This window comes from Pelobates fuscus, chromosome 10 (assembly GCF_036172605.1).
Source record: "Pelobates fuscus isolate aPelFus1 chromosome 10, aPelFus1.pri, whole genome shotgun sequence".
Taxonomy (NCBI): Eukaryota; Metazoa; Chordata; class Amphibia; order Anura; family Pelobatidae; genus Pelobates; species Pelobates fuscus.
Genome location: NC_086326.1, coordinates 71,991,975 through 72,017,710, shown reverse-complemented (window position 1 = coordinate 72,017,710; position 25,736 = coordinate 71,991,975). Strand labels below are relative to the sequence as shown.

Genomic DNA, 25,736 nt, shown 5'->3' with positions numbered 1-25,736 from the left:
CATTTTAAGGGAAATTCACAAAGGGTAGAAATTGCTTCCTACTTGGAGAGTTTTACACTTTAGATTTACTAATACTGCTGACAAAGGATGATAAATCCATTGTAAGCAAGTTTGAGCAGAGCCCTTGTCACCTTGTGTTTTGGTAATTATTTACTTGCTTTTAGAGCATCAAAATATTCTGCATCATTTTAAATTGGGGACAAATACTTGTATGTCATCGCTTTCAGCATGATTCTCAAAGCAGTTCTCAAGGCACACCAGCAGTAAATGTTTTGGTTTTATCCTGACTGGAACCAAATTCGGAATGCCTTAATCGTGGATCATTCTAGAGCATTTCGTGCACATTTTTAGGTTATTTCAAAGCTCATGTTTTCAAACTAGATGACCTTGTGATCTTTAAAATATTCACGCTCATTAACTTAAGTAATCAGGAATCATAGTTGCCATAATCTCAAAGTTCTGCAAAGTTTGAAAATCAGCCCTTTATTGATATTTGTATTCACAGTCATATCCCTATCTAGATAATATTTATCTAACTCAATACATATTTCCCACAAGTATAATGTAGAATATATTAGAGGATATTTTTCAAAGCATAATATAGCCAAGTGCTAAAAGCCCAGAACATACAAAATGGATTACATCGGTTTCCATGGTTATTTTTTTTTATCTCCAAATTTTGCACTTTACCAAGAAAAATTCTGCTTTGAAACACTTTGAAGTCCAAAAATTATTATTTTCTATATAAAAAAAAAAAAAAAAACACACACAAAAACAGTCAACCATGTAATATATTACTTTATTTCATAACAGCATCACCACCTTGAAGGATAGAGTTTGTTATACATAGACAGTGGTTAAAACATAATTTTTTATATTAAGTCCCCCAAGTGCAATAAAGTGAGATTTTTATTCTGAAAGAATGTAAAAATCAGTGTTCGAGCCTCTTGATTTAGGCTAATGAGGAAGTTCATGATGCACTAGTTTATAATGCGCCCCGCAAGAAGGACAACGATGAAGGTCACCTTCATGCACCCAGAACCAAATGATTTGCGAGTTATCTTCCTCACCTGCATTGAAAGAAAATATTTACAGTCAAGATTACATTTTCAAGTTTGTGGACTTTATTGTATAAAGTGTCCCTTTAAGGTACAAAGGAAACCTCTGGTAAAAGGCAGGGGCAAGGCAAGCATACTTAATATGCAAAGGCAATGTTTTATTATAATAAATGCAGGCACACGTGTGTATAAAACCCCCAGTGCACTTATGTCTTATACAAAAACAGGCATATATGAAAATCTTACACAGATATAATTATATCCACTGACACAAAAAAAAGAAATTCTAATAAAAAAAAAATAACCGTAAATTATTTTTTCTTAACATGGTGGCAATACGTATGGCTTGTGCTTCCCAATTGGGACAAGCATTTGCAAGATAGGCGATTAAGAAAAGTCCCTCCTATTTACCCTATAAAGGACTTCCCCGGCAAACCCACCTCAGTCGTAGCAAGAACAAACACACTAAACAAAATTGTAATTTAGAGGGGAGGTTTGTAATGTCACCATATTAAACAAATATTTAAAAAAATTACGGTGAGTAAAAATTTGTTTTGTCTGACATATGGTGGCAGTACGTATGGGATATAACAGCTTGAAGTATCCTAATGCAGTTTTAGAGGCAGAGAGCACATCCAGCCTGAAAATGCTTGACGTTTAAGGTACTAAAAGCTGACCAAGAAGCAGCCATGCTGATTTCTGCGGGTGAAGAGCTTTTCTCAGCCCACGAAGCGGACATTGCCTTTGTGGAATGTTCTGTGAAAGACGCTGGCGAATGAAAACTACTGAAGCATAGGCAATTATGATTGTTGAAATAAAATTACGAGAGGCTTTATTCTCCTTAAAACTTTCACAGAAGTTGACAAGTGATCTGATCTTCAGAATTCGGCTAATATTGATCGGTACATCTGAAATGTACTTTATTTAAACTCTAGAAAATGCCATCTAGTTCCAGTGGGGAGGTGGCATAATTATGGAAGGATGAGCTGATTAACAGCTCTAAAAGATAACTCTGAAAGAATTTAAGTTTTAGGTTGAAAACGTTAACCCTGATGGAATATAAGAAATTCCACTGAAGATATATCAAGAAGTTTGATTACTCTTGGCAGAGGTAATGGCCATTAAGAATGCAGGTTAAGCATTAGCATATTAAAAGGAACGACCTCCAAAGTAAAAGGGGCGGCCTTAGAAGCCTATTACTTTAGAGAAACTTCTAAACAGTATATACGAAGACCAAATTCCTTCTCAGAAAGAACTTCGGGAATACCATTTGGTATTAACGTGGAAACGCCCAACCTGTGGAAATCTCCTGCAGGAAGTGTAAATTTGAACCAACCGGACAAATGAACTAGAAGACCATGACATTCCTTACAACAATGGACACTACCCAAATCCTCATGTAAAAGGCATGTTAAAGAGGTGGAACGACTAGATTATACGCAACAAGTGGACTGACTCATGAAGACTCAGGAGATGAAGGATCCACCATGCAGTGCCTTACAGTCAATAAGAACCTATTAAACACTTTCAGTAGGATATCCCATCTTCCAAAAGTGTTTTCAAGATTGGAAGATCCCCAAACTTTAAAGTAATTTCCACCAAGGCCGAAAACTGGCTTGTGTTTGGCCAGTATGGAATGGCAGAACCACTGCTCTGTCCGTTCACCTCTTTTGAAGAAGTCTTGGGAACAGTCTATAGGGAAAAAGAAAAATGTAAGCCCAAAGAAATACCCTTAGATAGACCAACTACTTACCGTAAACTGTCCTGTACAGAGAGGCAAACCTGAGAATCTTCATGTTCTCCTTTGCCATAAGGTCTATCCGGGCACTCCAAATCTTTCTGTAGACCGTGAACATGATGGGATCTATAGATCCCAATTTCTATTGCTGAGGTTGTAGGCGATGACATTGTCGACACGAGTGGAATGAAGAGAGGACCTCCCAGAGATCCAGTACACCGTTTTGGTACATAGCTGAAACAGACCTCTGGCACCACCCTGTCTGTTAACGTGAGGGAAACAGTGTCATGGTCTGACTGCATTTTTCAAGGTTCCTCAATCAACCAAGATCTGAATTTGTGAGGGGAGTGAAGAACTGCCTTAAGAGCTCTGAAATTAGTGTACTATTTTTCTTAGGACCAAGAACGCTGGCACATTAGAAAATTTAGACGAGCGACACAGCCTGTGTTAGATGCATTCTGCGGTGAAAATTACTCCTATAGGCTGAAAGGACAGTTTCCGCTTTTTCAAAGAGAGTCTAGGAGACAATTCCAAGATTTCCACACTTTGATCCAGAGGGGAGAATTTTCCACTGTAGCAGCCATATCCAGATATTGCCCAGTTGACCACAGGAATTGAAGATGTCAGACATCCTAGCAATCTCATTTCCTGTCCTTATAAAGGAAAGGACAATTACTAATAAAACGAAAATTCCTCCATGAGTGCAGTAGATGCATAGGTAACATTTTACGGTTAACATGAACCTCAAAAAAACCCTGGAGAAGAAAATACATTATCGTCTCCGTATCCAAGCGCGTTGCTGTAGCGCTCTGCTAGCTACCGCAACATACTTAAATGGCAACCGTCCCAATTAGCATTAAGTAGCCAAAATCATGTAGGAAATGCCTCGTTCCCTTAAAATTTGCTGTTATGGGAGAGTTTTGAAGAGCAATGAAATCTCTTCAATCCATGTATTTTCAGAAAACCTCGAGGGGACGCAATATGGATATGTGGAAATATATCTGATCTATATACACAATGAAATTCCTTTCTGCAGAATCAGTTACAGAAGCAGAAGTTTTGATTCTAAACCTCAGGAGAGGAACCAATTGATTTAATTTCATAACCAGTTTAAAGGAATCAGTGTTTGATAATGAGGAGATTCCTAAGGAACCCAACAAACTTCGTGGTTCACAGAACCATATCTCAAACTCCTTGAATCCGACAGGAACACTAAATATGGTATCAGATGTTCGGAGGATAATGGATTGGGCAGATTTGAAAAGAGCAAGCGGTGCCCTCTAACTAGATCAAGAAACCAGTGATTGCAAGTAGGTTTTACTTAAAAGCCATGCAAGAGACAGACATTCAGATATATACTAGTTCCCAAATGCATCCTGGGAATGTTAAGTGACTCCATTGAATGGTACTCCAGTCATCTACCTCAAAGGGATGAAGGACTGAGTCAACCCTGCAGGGGAAATTAACCTGCCTGTAAACCCCAAGGGTTAAACAAGGTCTAAACCCACTGAGCTATCTACACTTAGTATAGAAATGCAGGATTACGTCTCCAAGCTTCTTGGCGTCAGAAATGCCTACCCTTGTCGGACCAAGATCTACTGGTTTTGAGGCAGAGCTTTTTTCCTTTTTCGACATTATATAAAAGATACACCTTTTCCTAATGGGACTAAACAGGGGACCAAAAGGACACTGATCTGCTGTCCAAGCTTAAGCCACCAGGATATAAGGGAAACAGCAGATCAACCCATGATCTTGGCCGTCATTGTCAAATTTTGTTAGTCAAATCCATATAAAGTATGTGACAATCACAAATAAAACAGGAAACTGACGAGCTTATCAGGAACAGCACAGTGATCTGCACTCGTCGGTTTCCTGGAAGTCCTGGTTCGCGCATGCGCAATAGTGCACCTGAAACTTCGGTGGAACGCAACACCACACTGCCATGCGTTCCACCGATGTTCGCAAGCGCGCGGCCTGCAACATAATGAAGGCGCCCCCTGGCCTGCCCACCAAGCCAGAACATACTCGGCGCAAAGTTAAATAGAAAGGGCTCCGGAACCTCCACAGATGGAGCCATGCTGCTTAGCCTACCACCCGGGCGGCTATCTGGCTTCCTATCCCAGGCAGCAACTTGTGTACCTCACCTTCAACAGACGCCTGATCCGTCCCCTGCTGGGACAAGGAAGAACTGAGGTGGATTTGCCGGGGAAGCCCTTTATAGGGTAAAGGGGAGGGACTTTTCTTAATCACCTATCTTGCAGATGCGTGTCCAAATTAGGAAGCACAAGCCACCAAGTACTGCCACCATGTCAGAAACATATTGGCAATAGGCCCAGGAAGATTGGGTCATAACGTGGAACCACCTGTGGTTCCGGTCCAAGGCAAAAATGGTGTCTCAAAAACACTGATGGCTACCTGTTAGTCTGTTCTTCATGTGGAAGTGGCATAATCAATTCCATATTTAGGTGGCATTGATAGGTTGAGTATTTTTCCCAAGCAAAAGTACCTTACACATGTTTAAACACATGCATAAACTGGAAGTAATCTTTTTGTACCCACATTAAAATGTATATGGAGAATTGTTATAATGGAATTGTACACAATCTCTGCACCCCTTCAACCATACACAATATACTGCTTCCCTGAGCAATGTATAAACATTCGGAGACACTAAGATTTTAACAATATCTGCTTGGTGGAACATTTAGAACACAAGATAGAACATTGCATCATAGCATAAACTTTCTAAACCAAAAGCAGGGAACTTTCATGAGCAGGGTCCTCATCACTTTGTTACTTTGTCACAATTATGTGTATGTCCTTTACTCATTGACCAGCGCTGAGCTTTCCATTGGACCAATATGTAGATCTAAAATGGGATAAGGGCTAATACTGGTTTGTCCGAATCAAATTTCTTTTAGTTTACACCCGTACAAAATGTGGAATCTTAGTCATTGACTCCACATTTAAATCCAAGACTAATCAATTCCTTCAGGAATGGATTAAAAGGAACTTTATTTGGATAAACTGACAAAAAAAAAAAAAAATTACAATATGCCAGGCGCTTGAAATTATTTAAAGTGCTTTCTTGTGTAATAAAGTGCCTACAATTGCCATAAAGTGCAATGCTCATTTAAATTGTGCAAACCATTCTAGCAGCAATGACCACGCAATAATGTGTCAACAAAACCTTCACATTTTCATACCAATAAGTTGTGATATGCTCACAGAAACAGAGCCCAGGACCCAAACTTAGAGGAACACTATAGAGTCAGGAACAAATGGGTATCCCGGACCCTATAGTGTTTAAGCCATTATTTAGGTGGCTGGTCTCCATTAAGTACAGCAAAAAACTCTCCTTTATTTCAGCAACATGCGGGTCTGCCAATGTTGGCCCCGCCCCAATCCACCTCCTTGGCAGACATGCAAATTGATATCAGCCAATCAGGAACGCATTTGATTGGCTGAGATTATCAATTCTAATGATCTCCGTCAAGGAGGCGAGCCAATCAGCATCTCCTCATAGAGATGCATTGAATCAATGCATGTCTATGGGAAAAGTTGTGCAGCATTGACCCAGGAAGCACCTTTAGGTGTCATGAGGCAGCAATGTAAACACTGCCTTTTTGGGTGCATTAGCAGCTCTTACCATCTTTATTTCTTTTATTCTGCCACGGATTTTTGAAGGTTTGTATTGGAAAAAAGTCAACAAGTTATGTGGCTTTGTACAGCATAGACTTCGTTTTATATTACAATCAAATAGCCATTTGTTAACAACCTAGTACTTACAAACACAGCCTACGATTCGTTTTTGGTTGATGGAAGGCACAATATGAGGATCTTCTTTGGTTCCCAGATAGGACTTTGGTTTGAGGATGCTGTAAGGGTCCTTAAATAGAAAAATTAAACACCTTACCCAAGAATAACTAGAGTACAACAATGAAATACATTTTTATAGTTGCCATTTATTTTTAAATTGAACTATTTTATCTACAACTTATTTTCAGACATTCTGGACAGCATGTGTAAACACTTAAAAAAAAAAAAAGAAATTTAAAATATTTTAAACTGCACAAACGATACAGATTTGTAGACCTTAAACAAATTGCATTGCAGCATGGGTTTTCAATAACAAAGAGGTAACAGCCCGAACTATATATAAAAACAAAACAAAACAAAAAAATGCATAACAGTAAACCTAAGATAATAATGGCATGTTCAAGCACCAAAATATCCTCACTGGGGTCCTCCACAAAAGAGCTGTCACCTCACAAGATTACCCAGGAGACACACTAAGCCATTACAAAAAGCATACGAAATCAAGACCATGATATTTTCAGAATATTTGGATGAGACATTCTGTTATTCATGGACCTCTAATCTCGCTTGAAGCTACAACAAAAAAAAAAATTAAAAAAATTAAAACACTGACTTCTAATCAGTGCATTGTCAGTGACAATAGCTATATGGACTGAACATCACACCCTCCACTTTTTGATAAAATGGTACATAACCATTAAATTAAACTGTAAGAAAAAGAAGAGAAAGAAGATAAGCCGACAGATGGGCAATCAGAGAAAGGCCCTTGACTCACTTCCTGGAAATTTTAATGTAGGTCCCATACCTTAGTAAAGAAGTTTTCAAAGTACCCCTAACATGGGCAGCTAATTTATCCAAGAAATAGTTATCCTTAGTTTTCAGCCTCACCATTTCCATGGGTGGTGTCTCAAACTGTAGACAAGACTATACCAAAGCTCTCCTTGTAGCTGGGGTGATTATTAAAGAACTTTTGTTCTGTTGTCTTACATCCCTCTGTAGGCTTTTGTTTATGCAAAATAGTTTGGCTTAGGTGGTATACATGGCTTTGTATGACTGTATGACTTTCAATGTTACAAATTGACGTAGAATTATTAGGCTTCCATTTGGCTTCCCAGTTGGTACCCTCCAGGACCTCCCTGAATTCAGCCTCCCATAGGTCTGTGTATTGTAGTTCCCCCTAGTCTGGAGTTTGAGCTTAGATGAAAATATTATAAGACCTTTTTGATTTGAAGACATTCTCTCGAAAAAAGTTATTGGCTTGCCATCCGCTTCTTTAATACTTGAGGATACCTAAAATAGTCGATTTGAGTCAAGTCTGGATTCCTACATATTCAACCCCCCTAAACTTCTGTGCCCTCATACCTGGTAAGTAGGAAAGCTCTATTTCTTAACAGTGGTGTTAAAGAGGAAGGAGATGATGCTAGCGAGAAGTTGTCGTGTTAGTATCCCAATAAACACTTTTAAATGGTATTACAATTTAAATGTATACAGATCATGTTCAGAATTAAACATTAACTTCACTGGTAAACTGATTTAATATAGCATGAGGCATATATAGAGGGTATCCCATAGCTCCGTATAAAAAGGCAGCTTTACCCAAATCTAGAATTCACAGTATCCAACATCATCAATGGCTGCCCTTTCTGAGTACACAACAGGTGGACTGCGAGAGGATGAGAGGATAAGCTGATGCTCCAAGCCAATCAGTGGTGCCCAATGCTTACCTTCTCATCGCACAATGGAAAAATTAATGTGGACAGTAAACCGGGGAGGATCTTCGCTGTTAAACTGTTACAAAATGTTTAGAATAGTGTAGAGCGTGCTTTTTAACATCAGTGATTGGCAAAGTGTATGAATTGTTTTTAAGGGAAAATACTCATGAATTCATTGTGAATAACATTAGTAGGAATCAACATTGGTTTATGAAAAACAGACCATGCCAAACCAACACAATCGTATAGTGGATGTGTTCTACGTGGATATCGATGAAAGTGCAATAAAAATAGTAAATATAATTTAGCAATCAGTCCAGGCAAGAAAAAGGAGTCTTAGCAGGGATAAGATAGTTCTATACAAATACCTATAATGGGTCAGTACGAACCGTTCTCTGCTAACTTATTCATTGACAGGACTGTGCATAGGACATCTAATCTATTGAGAATTTGAAGGAGATTTTACATATATGAAACGAAAAAGATTCTTTACAGTAAGAATGATAAAGATGTGTTGTGTGATTCTGTAGAGAGATTTTAAAAAGTCAGGATAACCCCCCCCCCCCCCAAAAAAAAAAACCCTGCATGTTCAAGAATATACTGTGCAGTAAAAAAACATTTCTACATAATAAACGTTCGCTGTTTCAGAATCAAGGTTTTATTTCCTGTAATGGAGGCCTATGTTTCCCTGGTTCGTGAAAGGGCTTGGAGGCCAGCCTCCTCCCTACAGACCAAGGACCCTGCCAAAAAACACGCTAAAAAGTACCAGAGGGACTATTGTCACTGTTCCAGAGGTCTTCCTAGCCTTCCCCCTCCACCTCCTGCAAGTGGTGAGGATGTCAGTCACTCTGTAGCAGGAGCTACAGAGGTGGAGGCACAGAAGACATCCGCATGGAACTATACATCGGATCAGTGGCCGGTCAAACATTAAACCGGGTGGAGATTGTACACTATATGGAATCAAGGCAGTCCGAGTCTTTGGACAGTGGGTAACAAAGTGACAAACCATGTCCAAAAGGTGTAGTATAAACATACAGCACCGTTGTGTTAATACAAATGCATATATAGGTATTAAGCGATTTTGTAACCTCAAAAAGAAGATAAAGGACAACAAATAGTACAATATGTAACTATATAGGCAGTGCTTTGTATAAAGTGTATATAGGACCAACTCACACTTTACTAAGCTACCAAGAGCTCTGCCGTAAATCGCCCGGACGGTACAATCAAAGTAGGTAGTAAATAAGTGGTATTCTACTTACAATTTTCAGAGCAATAACTTGTTCTGGTTTGGAGAGCATTGGTGGCATTATTCCTACCTGGGATATGCAGGATGAACCAGAGTTATTGCTCTGGAAATTGTAAGTAGAATACCACTTATTTACTACCTACTTTGTGTATAAACATACTACACCATAAGCCTTTTTCTGCTTTATTTTCCCTACATATATTGGACGGCAACTACAACAAAGCTGGACATATCCTAAGACGGGGATTGTACCACCCAGGCGATTTACAGCAGAGCTCATAGTAGCTCAGCAAAGTGTGAGTTGGTCCTCTATACACTATAGAAAGCACTGCATATATAGTTACATATTGCACTATTGGTTGTCCTTTTCTCTTTTTGAGGTTACAAAAATTGCTGTATATACCAACCTCAAAGAGGTATATGTAAATATATGCATTTATATTAACACAAGGGTGCTGTACATTTATACTACACCTTTTGGGCGCAGTTCATCACTCTTATAATTTGTATTGTCTGCGATGTTTGGGGAATCCTTGCTGATTTACTGCTGCCCACTTTTGCACTATTGTAGTGAGCACCTATTTCTGTTTTTGGACAGTGGGTAGTTGAGGGGGTGAGCGGTTTGGGGAAGTACCCGTTACTGGGGCTTGAGGAGACAACCTCTTCCCTACAGACTATGGACTATCCAGAAAAACATCAAAGACCAGTTTCACCATCCTAACCAAGCACCCAGGATGCCGATTACAGTAGCACCAGGTAGAGACATGGATGAAGTAGCAGCCGTATGAAAGTATGCACCGGTTCAGAACTCAATGGTCAAACCTTTAACTGGATGGCGATTGTGGAATCAGGGCACTCTTTGGACAGTGGGTAACAGAGGGTGAGCTGTTTGGAGATGTCTTGGTTGCTGGAGTTTTTTTGTTGGGGATGGGGGTTTGGAGCTATAGTTTCCCTGATGCCCTGTCTGGAGAGAACTCAGCAGGTGATAGATCACACTTGCTCCAGGCTTGACCACAAACTCCAGACCTGACAGTGGCAGGGAGGGTTGATCCTTTATTACCCCTGCAGGCTAAAGAAGATATACTGGTCCATATAATGTGTCATTTTGTGCAATAAAGTGTACTTTCTTTCACCAGTTATCAAGTCTCGACTGATGTTTAGTTGGGCAGCGATAAAGCTGCTATAAATTGAGTCTAAGGTATGCTGTGGAAAAAATGCTGGCGAAAAACTTCTACTCAGGATGAGATCGAGTTCAGCTTCATTCCAACTTTGTGGAACCATTGGAAATGCTTAATGTGTGTTTTGGATCAACTGCAGAAACAGATGTGTGGAAGGTGGAGCTTTTTATACGAGTGTTTTTTGTTTTGTTTTTTTAACCTTGAGCAATATATGTATTCAGGAGCCATCTGGGTTATTCTAGCCAATCCTCAGCCTCCAATACTCTTCCTTGGAGCAATTAGCAAGGCTATTTCCATACGACTTCAAATGACTGAAAGTTCTTTCATTTCCAAGAAAGCCTATGGAAAAAATATTACTGTGGCTTCTCCATGTGCTAGAATTAAAACCATGCCGTTTCATGGTTTTGTGAATACATGCTGGACGCTTCCTCTCACTTTGGCATTGGTTCATTCATTGTTCAGGTAACTGAAAAGCCACATCAGTTCTAGCATTATAAAGCAGCCGTAATATAGAACTTTTTTGGTTTCTAGAAAATCTAAAACTGCTTGGAAGTTTTCTAGCTTGCTGCTTTTTTTCTGAAACCCCTCGACCCTCTTCCAAAAAAACATGACAACTATTTTGTTTTATGTTGTTGGGATGACTCTTTCCTGTCACAGAAGAGCATTAAGAACAAAAGCGCATGGAAGTTGAGTTGATAGTTTATGGTACTCTGGGATAGTAAGAAGCGTAGCTTCAGAAACATATTGTAAAGTACAAATGTCATAATAAAGCCTTCAGTATGTTCTTACCTTTCCTTTACTCAGGGACTGAATTGCTCTCTTTTCCAAGCCAGTTGCTTGCTCTTCATCAGTGGGGAGAGCTGCAGAGCACAGAAAGTTATGTGATAATTCCATCCTGCAAACCATTAACATGTCAACAGGAAGACTTGAAATAACATCACGTGCCGTGGAAAATCTGAACAGAAAGCATTATAGTGCAGGAATATATCATTCTAGCTTTAACAACGTAAAAGTTCCATATTTAATACCAACTAAAATGCCATAAATCAGAGAAGGCATATAATAAATTGTTGCAGAGCAAATTTTGTGCTACGTGTTTATATTATATTAATGTAAAACCTGTATTCCCAACACTTAAGTATCCTTATCCAGGGAAGTATTTGCCAATGGGCAGCACTTTCCAGAGGGAGGGAAAAAAAGCCACCCTGAAATGCTCAGGCAAATACCGTATTACCTTGGTGGCGGCTAACTAAAAATCCAAGTGGACGGGCGGCACTGGCAAGGGAGCACCAATTTGTGAGCTGTCTCTGCTCAGCTCCCTCGCGACCCGCAGTAATGCCGGGAGCCGGAATATGACGGCTCCCGGCATTACTGCGGGTCGCAAGGGAACTGAGCAGAGATAGCTCACAAATCGGTGCTCGCTTGCCAGCGCTGCCCGTCCACTTGGATTTTTAGTTAGCCGCCCAAGTGCCTGCATCCCTCCCATCAAGAAGACCCACTGGACCCCAGGTAAAAAATAAAACACCCAGGTCTTCCAAAGGTAGGGAGGCTGGGTGGATTAAATCTAAAATAGAAAAAGAATTGGTTAATGTCAGTGTGTGTATGTCTGAGTGATTGTGTGTGTCTGTCTGTCAGTGAGTGAGTGCGTGTGTGTGTCAGTGAATGTGTTTGTTTCTGAGTGATTGTGTCTGTAAGGGCGCATCTGTGTGTCTGAGCGATTGTGTGTCAGTGTGTGTGTGTGTGTCTGTGAGTGTGTGAGGGATTGTGTATGCCTGCCTGTGAGTGTCTGAGTGATTGTGTATGCTTGTCAGTGTGTGTCTGCTTCATTGTGTATGCCTGTCAGTGTGTGTCTGCATCATTGTGTATGTATGTCAGTGATTATTTGTGTCAAATCAGTATGTCAGTGCATCAGAGTGTGCCTGTCAGTCGTTTAACAGGAAGAGGTGCGGCATTGACAGGAAGGGGTGGGGCAAATGTAAATTAGTGGGTGCCCGAGTTCCATCATGCCTAGGGCAGCACAGATACTAAATACATCCCTGTCCTTCTCGCTAGTTGTATACCCAAACCTCGTGCCACAAAAATAATAAACATTTTTACTTCTTTTTCCAGTGTCGATGGTTCCTTTGCACTTCTCAACTCTCCTCCTTCCATGACATCATTGAGAAGTCATTGTCTCCTCCACATTGGTGCAATCCAATGATCCTTATAGATGAGTATTTGGGACCGGATATGCATGCACTGAGAATAATGCATGCTTCCAAGCTTCCCCATAGGAAGACATCAAATCAATGCTTTTTTCAATAGGGGCTTTCATGACACAAGAGTTTTACTTCAGTGTCACAGAAACTTGTCTAGTGGCTGTTTATACTGAGGAGGACTTAACTAATATAAACATTGCACTTTCTACAAAAGTTTTATATTGCAGGATTAAAAAAGGACAGGGAACTTGTGCAGTAATGAAGATTAGATGAAGGTGTCTGAAATACTTAAGTGGCCCTTTAAAGCGACACTCATGACCATGAAAAATGAGTATTTCATAAACATGGAATCTTTATTAAATACTCATTGTGTTTGTTGAAATTTCACCAAAATTCCATCCCAGTCAAGCTGTTACGGTTGCCTCCAGGCTGGCTGGAAGTTGGACCGTAGAAAAGGATGCTCCTAGCGCTCACCCAAGGACCATCAGCACCGCAGCCACCATAAGCACTGCAAACTCCACGAACCACCGCTGCTGGGCTGGTATCTCGCCGTCTGCTCTGCGCCCTGGACCTACGACCAGGCTCCAGGTTCCAATAGGCGAACCTCTTCCTTCTGTCGAGCGAAGCAGGATCAGGAACCAGAGCTCTTACAAGAGCTCAGTAGCTAAGGGAGTATGCAGAGCATAGCAATCCCTGTAGTGATTATAGCTGTCCCCTACAAACATGAGTCGAGGCTGCAAGTTAGAGGGTCAGAAGAGGTCTGAGGTGCTGGAACACCCAGCCTGGTTTTTATTACCATTTTGAAAATACAGGACCACCCACAGGGCGGGACAAAACAACCAATCATACACGTACATCATTAAAACCACTCCCAGTAATTACACACAAAATCCTCCCCTATGTCTGTGATATAATTATGCTACACAAGGGATTAACATAATTATCACAGACAGTAAAAATACAGTTTTTACACAACATTCATAACTCCCAAAATATACATCACATTCGCATAAAAATACATATTCACAATCAATCCATTCAGGGGAACAACATACTCAAAAATCATACGAATTGGACCAGGGGTTCAGAAGTTAGTACAAATGTGCATTTGACCTTCTGGAAGCATGGTTTTACAGGGCCCTCTATCCTGGAGACAATGGGGGGAAGTAATTCAATTATCCAGGACTAGAGGCAGACTCCATTAACCACATGGTTGCAAAACAACATAAAACACTTTAAAATACATAAAGTCACATTTTACACATAACACACAGACATTTCACATATCCCCAGATAGCTGGGATCTGAGCGCACAAAACTACCAAATAGCGCGCAGATCCTATTCACACAGTTCAATTGCCACGGAGCTAAAGTCTTTCCCATAGTCTTTCATTATATGAATAGGCTCCATGGCATAGCCATCTGGGGTATCACCGCTCACACAGGGCCATAGTCATAAGGAAGGAGGCTGGCAAATAGGCTTCTCCACAATCCAGGGAAGCAGGGCAATTTTTCATTTAAAGGGCCAGTTACAAATAGCCATTTGTAACACAAGCGATATACAGAGGCAAAGTAGTGACTACTTTGAATTTCTCTTCCGCCTGACTTTTCTTGAATCAAGGCAGAGCTACAGAGTAAATCCCTGCAGCGTCATCAGTGACGGCTGCTTGGAATTGGCTGTGTCTATGGAGGATCCTGCTGTCTCGCAAAATCTCACAAGACTTCGCGCCAGATCAAGATGGCAGCACCTTTATCTGCCCCCCTCAGCCATCAGCAGAAATGTCACAGTCGAGGGACTTTGCAATTTCAGCAAAGCCCCAAACAGTGACAGTGACACTTTGTCTTATCACTGTTAAGCAGTGCTTAGGATTATTTTTTATCCTGTGGAAGATGGTATGTAGTATGTATAGCATTGTGTGTATTTCACAAAATATTTTATTACAAGTATCTTATAATGTCGATATTTGTTTTTTGTCTATCTAGTATTGGCAGCAGGGAGGAAACCCATATACCTACATACATATAGACACACCTTCCCTATGTGTAAGGTAAAACTCATTTACGTTTTGGATTGACTGGCTAAAGGCCTTCAACCACAGAGAAAACCAGGTAGCCTTAAATATGACAAAAAAAAATGCAAGTTTAAATAAAAATCAGGAAAGCACTTGGTGCCACTGTAGAAATGCTAAAAAAAAAAACAGGCATCCACCAAATAGAGAGAGTCCTCTATGAGCAAGTACCACACTAGGTATGAAATGCATGAGGTAGCTCCTGTGTTTGAACATTCAGGCTTTCCTACTTTTTGCTATGTATGGGTTTCTTTCCTTTTTATTGAATATTTTATTTTTAGCATTTGCTAACTTTTTTCATGTCTACGGAGATACATGTCTACAGAGTGATTATTTCATTTGAAAGCCTCTTTGTTGAGTGATATACCACAAATAGAAGAGTTAGATAATCCACTAGTTGAGGAAATAGCTAAAATGACAATGAAGGGGGAAGTTATCATCATGGGTGACCTTAATCTTCCCGATATAAACTGGAAAACCAAAATAGCTGCTTGTGCCAGGAGCACACAATCTAAACTCCCTACTGGGATTGTCGCTAAAACAAGTCGTTGAGGAGCCAACTCGTAAGGAGGCCATACTAGATTTAGTGTTAACAAATGCAGATTTGGTATCAGATATTACTGTAGGTGAAGGTTTAGGATCCAGTGATCATCAGTCAGTGTGGTTTAATATAAGAACAGTGACTGAGTCACCACATAAATCGTTTTAGTCTTTAGAAAAACAAACTTTTCTAAAATTATAATGTGTAAGGGAGTCATTATCAGACTGGAGCAATTTGAATGGAGTCCAAGAGAAATGTGATTTAAAAGTTGCACTGCTGAAGGAAACAGAAAACTGCATTATGCTGGTCAGTAAAAGCACAAAATTCAAGAAACCACTGTGGTACTCCGCAGATGTGGCCAAAATAGTAAAAAACAAAAAGTTAGCATTTAGTAATTATAAAAAACAAAAAACAAACAAAAAAAAACAGTGAGGAAGATAGACAGATCTATAAGATTAGGCAGAAAGAGGATAAGCAAGTTATAAGAGCTTCCAAATCACACATAAGAGAAAATAGCACAGTCAGTAAAAAAAGGGACAAAACATTTTTAGATCCATAAATGAGAAAAGGAAAGTAAAACAAGGATTAATTGGAACAAAAACTAAAGGAGGAAGATATGTAGAAGAGGATAAAGGTCTAGCTTACTGCCTCAATTAATATTTATGTTCAGTATTTACAGATGAAAATGAATGAAAGGGGTCTCCGTTAAGAAAAAGGATAAACTAGTAATTTGTTACATGTGAGTTTACAGAGGAAGAAATTCTATTTCAACTGTCAAAAGTAAAGACAAATAAGTCAATGGGACCTGATGGACTACACCCAAAGTTATTAAAAGAGCTTAGTGGTGTAAAACGATAAACAGCAATCCTGTTAAACGATAGGATTGCTGAACATTTAAAAACACATGGATTTCAAGATCAGAGACAACCTGGGTTTACTTCAGGGAGATCATTCCAAACTAATCTTATTGATTGGGTAACTAAAATAATAGATCAGGGTGGTGCAGTAGACATTGCTTACCTAGATTTCAGTAAGGCTTTTGATACTGTTGCACATAGAAGGCTTATCAATAAACTGCAATCTTTAAAGGGACACTATAGTCACCTGAACAACTTTAGCTTATTGAAGCAGTTTTGGTGTATAGATCATGCCCCTGCAGCCTCACTGCTCAATCCTCTGCATTTTAGGAGTTAAATCCCTTTGTTTATGAACCCTAGTCACATCTCCCTGCATGTGACTTGCACAGCCTTCCATAAACACTTCCTGTAAAGAGAGCCCTATTTAGGCTTTCTTTATTGCAAGTTCTGTTTAATTAAGATTTAATTAAGAATTAATATTCTTATCCCCTATGTTAATAGCTTGCTAGACCCTGCAAGAGCCTCCTGTATGTGATTAAAGTTCAATTTAGAGATTGAGATACAATTATTTAAGGTAAATTACATCTGTAAAACCAGTTTTTTTTTCATGCAGGCTCTGTCAATCATAGCCAGGGGAGGTGTGGCTAGGGCTACATAAACAGAAACAAAGTGATTTAACTCCTAAATGACAGTGAATTGAGCAGTGAAGTTGCAGGGGAATTATCTATACACTAAAACTGCTTTATTAAGCTAAAGTAATTTAGGTGACTATAGTGTTCCTTTAAGTTTCGATTCCATTATTGTTGAATGGGTAAGGCAGTGGCTGAGTGACAGCCAACAGAGGGTTGTAGTCAATGGAGTATATTCAAAGCATGGGCTTGGCACCAGTGGGGTACCTCAAGGATCTGTACTTGGACCCATTCTCTTTAATATTTTATTAGTGATATTGCAGAAGGTCTTGATGGTAAGGTGTGTCTTTTTGCTGATGATACTAAGATATGTAACAGGGTTGATGTTCCAGGATGGATAAGCCAAATGGCAAATGATTTAGGTAAACTAGAAAAATGGTCAGAGTTGTGGCAACTGACATTTAATGTGGATAAGTGCAAGATAATGCAAGACGTAAAAACCCAAGGGCAGGGGGGCGGAGCTAGCCACTGACCTGATCGGACGCACATGCAGAGAGCTCCCGAGGGAGATCAACAAAAACCCAGACAATTTACACCCACAGCGCTTCCAAAATTTCCCAAATCGAACCAGAAGAGATGGGGAAGAAGACTAAACTCCGTAAAGGAGAAGCTGCGTCCTCCGCCAAAGATATCGGAGCCCTGCTCCGTTGCACGCCGATCCAGTGGGCTGCCAAAATGGCGCCCGCAAGGGGAGACTCAGAATCTGGCTCGGAGGAGAGTCTATCAGTACACTCTGACAGTGGCATACTCGGCCAGAGAACAGCCAACACAGAGCTGACCCCAGCACACAGAGGTACCAGCCTTACACAGCACATGGAGACCATGCTAGACAGCAAAGCTGACATTAAGAACATGCTGGCTGAAATGAAGGCCTACTTCTCGTCCGACATCGCACTTGTCCGCCAAGATATGGGGGCTATAACCACCAGACTGCAGTCACTGGAGGACGAGGGGTGCCTCACCAGAGACCTACAAAGCAATATGTCTGCCGATATAGACAGACTCAAACAGGTCACCCACACCATGGAAGAAAATAGCCGTGCTGGAGGACTCTAAGCGGCAGCGCAACCCAAGGCTCAGCGGAGTTCCTGAGGACATAATAGACACTGAGGTCCCACATTACCTCAGAAGGCTCTTAAGCGCAATGCTCTCACCATCCAGAGCAAAAACTATACAACTAGACCACTACTACAGGATTCCTAAGTCTCCTAAGGCCCCAGCTGAAGCGCCACGAGACCTGCTCCTGAGCTTCCAGCTACTTCAGAGCAAACAGCTCCTACAGTCGAGCAGCCGAGACTCACCTACCTTCCACTTCGAAGGCGCAAGCCTCTCCTTTTTCAATGATATCTCCAGACCCACCATGATATGGAGGCAATCTGTGCAAGCGGTCACAAAGTTATTGCGAGAAAATGGAGTCAGATACAGCTGGGTACCAGGACGAAAGCTGTCGGTAGAACACGGCGCAAAGAGATTTTACCTCACACAAGCTTCAGAAGCGGGACGTTTTCTCAAAGCTCTGAACCTGCCAGCATTGGAGAATGTACAGGGACATACACCACCTACCTCCATGGAACATACCCCATCACCTTGGGAAGTTGCCAATATCCAGCCGTTTTACCACAGGCAGAAGCGAGCCACGACACCAGGACCACCTAAGGACACTAGACGCTTGCAACCGTAGCGGGAACGTACACCTAACCACTTTAATGCTAAGGCTAAAGTTGGCCCTAAGACCACCCATACTCTATTTTATGCCATGCAGAGAACTGCTATATTTTTAATTTTTAATTTTAATTTTTGATCTTTCTGTTCTAACTCCACCACATCGCTCTATAGTGATCATAATTGCAGGGTATATTCCACTCTCTCGGGACTCTCATTCCCTCCCATTTAATGCGAGTTCACCTGATGACTCTCCACAGTCCGCACCATACTGTGCAATTGATCCCAGATTATAAAAAGATAGGCAGGAATAATGTTATATCATGCATCTTGTTTTTCTGTATAAGTGTACAACACTTTTCCTACCATATATGTATGCACTTAAAAATGTAACTTACCAAGCTGATACCTATATGTATAACCCAGTTATGTTACAATAAAAATATTAAATATAAAAAAAAAAAACCAAGGGCAGAGTACAGAATATTTGATAGAGTCCTAACCTCAACATCTGAGGAAAGGGATTTAGGGATAATTATTTCTGATGACTTAAAGGGACACTATAGTCACCTGAACAACTACAGCTTAATGTAGTTGTTCAGGTATGATCTATAGCTCCCTGCATGCAATCTAATGTAAACACTGTTTTTTCAGAGAAAATACAGTGTTTACATTGATTGATAGGAATACCTCCAGTGGCCGTCACTCAGACGGCCACCAGAGGGACTTCCTATCATGCAGGGCCCTAAAAAGGCCCTGTATAATACGTCAGACGTATTAAAATACGTCTGACGTGTGCAGGAGAGAGAAGGCACTGTGTGCGCGCCTTCTCTCTCCAGCCTGTAGTGCGCTCAGGACTTCAGAGGGCGGCATGAATAGAGCAGCAGGAAATGCTAGCAGAATGCTTGGTTGTATAGGGAAGGTATTAGCAATAGAAAAAGGGAAGTGCGCATGCCATTGTACAGAACACTGGTGAGACCTCACTTGGAGTATTGTACGCAGTACTGGAGACCGTATCTTCAGAAGGATATTGATACTTTAGAGAGAGTTCAGAGAAGGGCTACTAAACTGGTTCATGGATTGCCGGATAAAACTTACCAGGAAAGGTTAAAGGATCTTAACATGTATAGCTTGGAGGAAAGACGAGACGAGGGGTATGATAAAAACATCAAGGGAAACAACACAGTAAAGGAGGAGACCATATTTAAAAGGAGAAAAACTACCACAACAAGAGGACAGTCTTGAATTAGAGGGGCAAAGGTCTAAAAATAATATCCACAAGTATTACTTTACTGAGAGGGTAGTGGATGCATGGAATAGCCTTCCAGCTGAAGTGGTAGAGGTTAATACAGTAAAGGAGTTTAAGCATGTGTGGAATAGGCATAAGGCCATCCTAATTATAAGATAAGGCCAGGGACTAATGAAAGTATTTATAAAATTGGGCAGACTAGATGGGCCAATGGTTCTTATCTGCCGTCACATTCTATGTTTCTAGATTTCTTTTACGATAATCACAAATCTACATATTTTCATATGACCATTATTGAATCTGTCACATTCTATGTCTACTACCACGTTTTCCGTTATAATTCTACGAAACATTGTGGGGAAACATTGGATTAGCTGCGATTTTTTGTAATGATAACCCCAATCAGGGGAGAAGTGACAGCCACAGCAAAGAAGGTGCGTCATTCTGGTTCATTGAATAAATGGAGTGCATAAATCTAAATGGTGTAGAATTTTGTTGGAGTGCTCATTTAAAAGAACACTTTAGGGTTAGGAACACAAACATGTAATCCTGACCCTATAGTGTAAAAAACACAATCTAGTCTCCCTAGCCCACTCTTTCGCCCTAAATATAGTAAAATCTTACTTGTATTCAAGTCTGCATCTGCTGGCTCTGCCCCTGATCTGCCTCATTGGCTGACATCATCAGAAGTATTTATCAAAGTCAATCACAATGCTTTCCTATTGGAAAGCATTGAATTGGAAGAGAGTAGAGATGTCCCGAACAGTTCGCCGGCGAACATAGCTTGTTCGCGGTCGCCGCGGCGGGCGAACATATGCGATGTTCGGTCCGCCCCCTATTCGTCATGGAGGTGGGAGGGAGGGTCTGCTGCTGGTTGGCTGGAATGCGTCTGCTGACTGAGGTACAGGGTCAAAGTTTACTCAATGATGACGAATAGGGGGCGGACCGAACATCGCATATGTTCGCCCACTGCGGCGACCGCGAACAAGCTATGTTCACCAGCAAACTGTTCGGGACATCTCTAGCAGAGACCGTCAAGGAGGCAGTTCAGGGGCAGAAGTCAAAAACAGCCCTGGCCAATTAGCATTTCCTCCGATATGCAGTGGAGACACTGAATGTCAGTGCTGCACACAGTGCAGCATTGCCCCAGGAGGCACCTCTAGCAGCCATCTGAGGAACGGCCAGCGGAGTTATCCCTAGGCTGTAATGTAAACACTGCATTTTCTCTAACAAGACAGTCTTTATTGCAAAAAGCCTGAAGGGAATGATTATACTCAACAGAAGAAATACAATAAGCTATAGTTCTGGTAACTATAGTGTCCCTTTAAGCTTTTCAAAGCCAATATTTTTCCTGAAATTTCCACATATAAATCAGATATTTTTATGATCAGGACCAATACATCTATTTGGGTATTGTTCCTTTAGTTGCACTCGTTGTGTAGAAATTAAAAATAAAAAAAAAAACCACAATGTTTGTTCGCCTCCCACCTCATTTTTAAATAGCTTATTTATAAATTGATTTATAAATATAAATAGGGTATCAAAAGAAATCCACCTTGATGTCCCATAACCCTACAGTGGTAATTATTGCAGTTTCTGTATTTCTTTATTATTGCAGTCTACCAGACAGCCACTAGAAGGACTTACGGGTGCTTAGAAGACTTTTGCCTAAATGATGCTGGATATCCTCATGCTGTGCAAGAGGACTTCCAGCGTCACCGGAATCCACATAGGAAAGCATTGATTAATGCTAGAGGCACGTTGGCTTCCTAAAGTGCTTTATGTGTTTAGAGCGTGTCCCTTTTTTCCCCATATTTTACAAAAAGTGCAGATTTCAAAAGAAATTGGCACCTCAGGTTTGGATAGCTCAGTGGAGCTAAACTCAAGAGGCTGCAATTTCCCAGAGCACCTGCCTTGCAAAGACTTCTCAGTGAGCTGCATTGGATAGTCTGATTGGACAGCCACAAAGTCTGACCGGGATTAGAAGGGGAGGGTTAACAAAGGCTTCAAAACAAGAAATCTACATGTTTTGCAATATACGGTCAAATAAATATATGCATGTTTTCATCGGGTGTGTATCTACTAAAGTGATTTTTATATTTTCTTCATATTTGGGCAGTGACCGTCCCTTTAAGGAGATCCAACTTCACCTCCTGAACCAGTTAACGACAGCCCTAGAACAATATGCAGGCCAGTCTTTTAGGGGTTCCAGTTGACAAAAAAAAAAAAAAAAAAGATAGTTACAAGACCAAGCATAAGGACATTCGTAAGTACTAGAGAAATCTCAATGTATCCTTCCTAGCAAAATATTTCATAAAACAAATGTCTGAAGGTTCTATATCCACAAAAAAATCCATTATATTTTATAATAACGTCACAAAATCGTGACATTATCAGATGCGGAGCCTCTCAGCAGCATATCCAGTCATCAATAATGCGGAGGGGGAAGAAATTGCACAACTAATGGCAGACAATTTTCTATGCTACTTTTTTTATTTTGAAAAAGAAAAAAAAACAGCAAAAAACAAAAAAACTAAATAAAAGTACACAAAGATAATGCAGGCATATTGTACATTTCATCACTTTCTTTTCAACACTTGTTTGTGCACTATGAAAACTTTAATGATATGCTGGCCAGTGGCCACTGACTCGTGACTAACCAACTTCAGATTAGGAGAAACAAAATAGTTAGAAGGATGGGCCCAGAGGCTAAATCAACTAAAAGCAGCAGATTTTAGATTGAATCCATTTTGGCACAGATCACTTTATTCACTGCAGATTGTGAAACCACACTGAACACACAAACACACAGCTCTGAGCTGGAGGCCAAGGTCATAAAGCCTGTAAGGGACATATAAAGGAATGGGTGTCTCCCTAGCACTCTGCCTATTGGAGTATGAGTACGTGCAGAGTGCATGAAGTATTAGAAGTAGACAAGTGCACTGACCTCAGCTCTGCCCTTCACTGGGATACATAGTGGCACACACTGCATTGCAGCACAGGGGGGGATACAGTGTGTTTACAGTGCAGGACAAGCTGTGTACCATATGAACTTACTGTGATTTTAAAGCTTACATGTTAACCCTTTAACCCCAGAATAACAAAGTAACACGAAGCAAGGCAGCACACGTAGGCAGAGATACCCACCCCCAACACTCATTGCTCTCAGGCATGGTCTGCTCAGGTACAGTGTCCTGCGAGCAGCAGCAGCCCTGCTGAAAAGCTGGCAGAGTCTCCAAGAAGAAGCCATGTCTCTCTGTCACGTCGCAGACAGCTGGAGGTAAACTTCGCAGGAGGCTGAGGAGCAGCTGCACTGACTGGTATTTATAACTGACGGGCCAAACCAACTGCCTCTAACTATAGGGGGTGGGGACTGTTTGGAAAAGAGCATGCAGAGATGGATGGGCTGCAGAAAAAAATCGTTTCACAGCATTCAGACAGAATGGATTTATAGGATGTGGCATTTACTAAGCTCATTTGTCGAAACATGTATGTGCTTTGTTATTGTATTGATTTTATGGTGGGAGGGAAACCCCTGGGGTTTGGGTGAGTCCTAGAACTCTTGAGGAACGAGTTCTGTAATGTTGCAGTGTGTATCACTTGCGTTCTAGTACCCGTTACTTAGCGATCAGTTTTGGTTATAAATGTGTATTTCTTTTAGACCTACCAATCCTCAGGATGGAGGTGGCAATCCAGTTTTAAAGGGACACTATAGTCACCAAAACAACTTTAGTTTAATGAAGTAGCTTTGGTGTATAACTCATACCTCTTAAGTCTCACTTCTCAATTCACTGCCATTTAGTTAAATAACTTTTTTTTCTTTTGTTGCAGCCCTAGCCACATCTTTCCTTGTTGTGACAGACACAGTCTGCATGCAGAGGTGTACCTAGGGTCTCTAGCGCCCTTGACGAGGAACTGTATCGGCGTCCCCCCCCAATCATGAAAAAACATCCACGTTTTCCACCATGTAAAGGGAAGCTAAAGAAATAAATCTAGCATTGTATTTTGTTTTCTCATCCTCCATGTCCTATAAAAAAAAAAGTGAATAAAGAGGAATTGAAAGTTCCTGAGGTTTCTTAGGAACAGAGTCCTGCCAGTCACCCAAAGCCCCTTCTCTCTATATGAAACCACTACAAGGAGAACTCCCATCAGCTAGTGTACATTAAATCGCAAATCTTCTCATACAATGCTTTCCCAATAACGCCAATGATAGGGTTTGCTCTAATGAATCTGTTATCCGCCTAAAATCATACATATATATTTACACTTGTGTGATGATGGTGATGTGCCAGTGGAATGCTTGTCACCATATTGCAAGCCTAACACAGGCACATTACACCCTATGACAAGCATAACACAGGCCATTACACCTTATTGCAAGTACAACATAGGCAAATCACACTTTTTTTACAAGCATAACACAGGGACATCACACCATATCAGTGCCGGACTGGGGATAAACACCAGCCCTGGAAATAAACACAGGCCTATAGCATTTTGTCATTATACCAGCCCAGGTCCGTCTTTCCGCATGGGCACGCTGGTCACTTTCCTGGTGGCCCCACAGGTATAGGGACCCCACAGCATTACCCATGTGCTGAGGCCGACAGGGGAGATCCTTTGATTAAAGAATCCTAGGTGGGGATTACACCACCAGCGCCCTATTCATCGAGCAGTAAGCCTGCTCAAAGAAATGTGAGTACATCTCCTCTACAGAATTTTTTAATTATTATTATTTGATACAGTGAGCGCTATATTTGCTATTTTTCTCCTTCCCGGTCCGGAATTGTTACCAATTTTGGAGATACTATCTACCACACATACAGGGCCGGTGCAAAGAATTTTGGGTACATAGGCGAAGATGCATTTTTCTGCCCCCCCAAAAAACATCTTCACCTGTGTGCCTCTTAACCTCCCTTTTGTGTTTCTTATCCCGTCTTTATATATCTGACTCCCTTTAGTGTATTTTATCTCCTATTTTTGCCTTGGTGTGTCTCCTATCTCTCCTCTTTGTATGACTCTTACATCCTCCCACATTTTGTGTGTCTTACTCCTCCCAGACCCTTTGTGTGACTCCTTTTCTCCCAGCCCCTTTGTGTCTTTTACTCTTCCCAGCTCCTTTGTGTGTGTCTCTTTCCTTCTCAAGCCCCGCTGTGTGTTTTTCACATCCAGCCCCTCTCCCCGTCCCTTAATGGTCCCCTCCCTTCTCTGACCCTTACTGTTCCTATCCCCTCTCTCCTCCTTTTACTGTCCCTTAGTGTTCCTCTCCCCCTCCCTCCTTTTCCTGTACCTCAGGGTATCTCTCTCCTCCTCTCCCTGTCCCTTGGTACGCCACCCACCCCCATAGTGGTCCCCTCCCCTTCCTGGTGTGCCTCCAACCTTTCTTGTAGCTTGGCTGAGCGGAGCGAATCCCGGTACAGTGAGCTTTACCTGTCAGTCCTGCCAGGTACAGTAAACAGAAGTTCCTGTACCACGGTACACTCCGCTTGGCCATGCTACAGTCAGGGGTGTATAAACACTGACAGTCACACACACTCAATGACAAACACACATACGTCTCTGACAGCCAGACTCACTTATCTGACACACTCATTTATTGACAGACACTCACACGCACACTGACAGACACACAAATACTGACAGACTCATTGACAAACACACACTGACAGACACACACACACTCACAGACACACATACTCACACACACACTGACAGAT

At 41.1% G+C, this 25,736-nt stretch overlaps 1 protein-coding gene across 1 annotated transcript; it reads right to left on the bottom strand.

Moving 5' to 3' along the window:
• Positions 1–778: 778 nt before the first annotated feature.
• Positions 779–23,327, bottom strand: LOC134574478 (cytochrome c oxidase subunit 5B, mitochondrial-like). The gene is made up of 4 exons (XM_063433574.1): positions 23,167–23,327; positions 11,544–11,614; positions 6,586–6,685; positions 779–1,070 (listed from the first exon to the last, which is right to left on the bottom strand). The coding sequence occupies exons 1-4, from the start codon at positions 23,267–23,269 to the stop codon at positions 958–960; spliced, it is 387 nt and encodes a 128-aa protein (XP_063289644.1). The 5' UTR covers positions 23,270–23,327; the 3' UTR covers positions 779–957.
• Between the last annotated feature and the right edge of the window lie 2,409 nt (positions 23,328–25,736).

Excerpts from the sequence above, each read along its gene's own strand:
- LOC134574478 (XM_063433574.1), bottom strand. The coding sequence starts at position 23,269 with ATGGCTTCTTCTTGGAGACTCTGCCAGCTTTTCAGCAGGGCTGCTGCT. Across the intron at positions 6,686-11,543 it reads AGTCCCTGAGTAAAGGAAAG|GACCCTTACAGCATCCTCAA; the intron begins GTAAGAACATAC and ends TTTCTATTTAAG. Across the intron at positions 1,071-6,585 it reads ACGAATCGTAGGCTGTGTTT|GTGAGGAAGATAACTCGCAA; the intron begins GTAAGTACTAGG and ends CTTTCAATGCAG.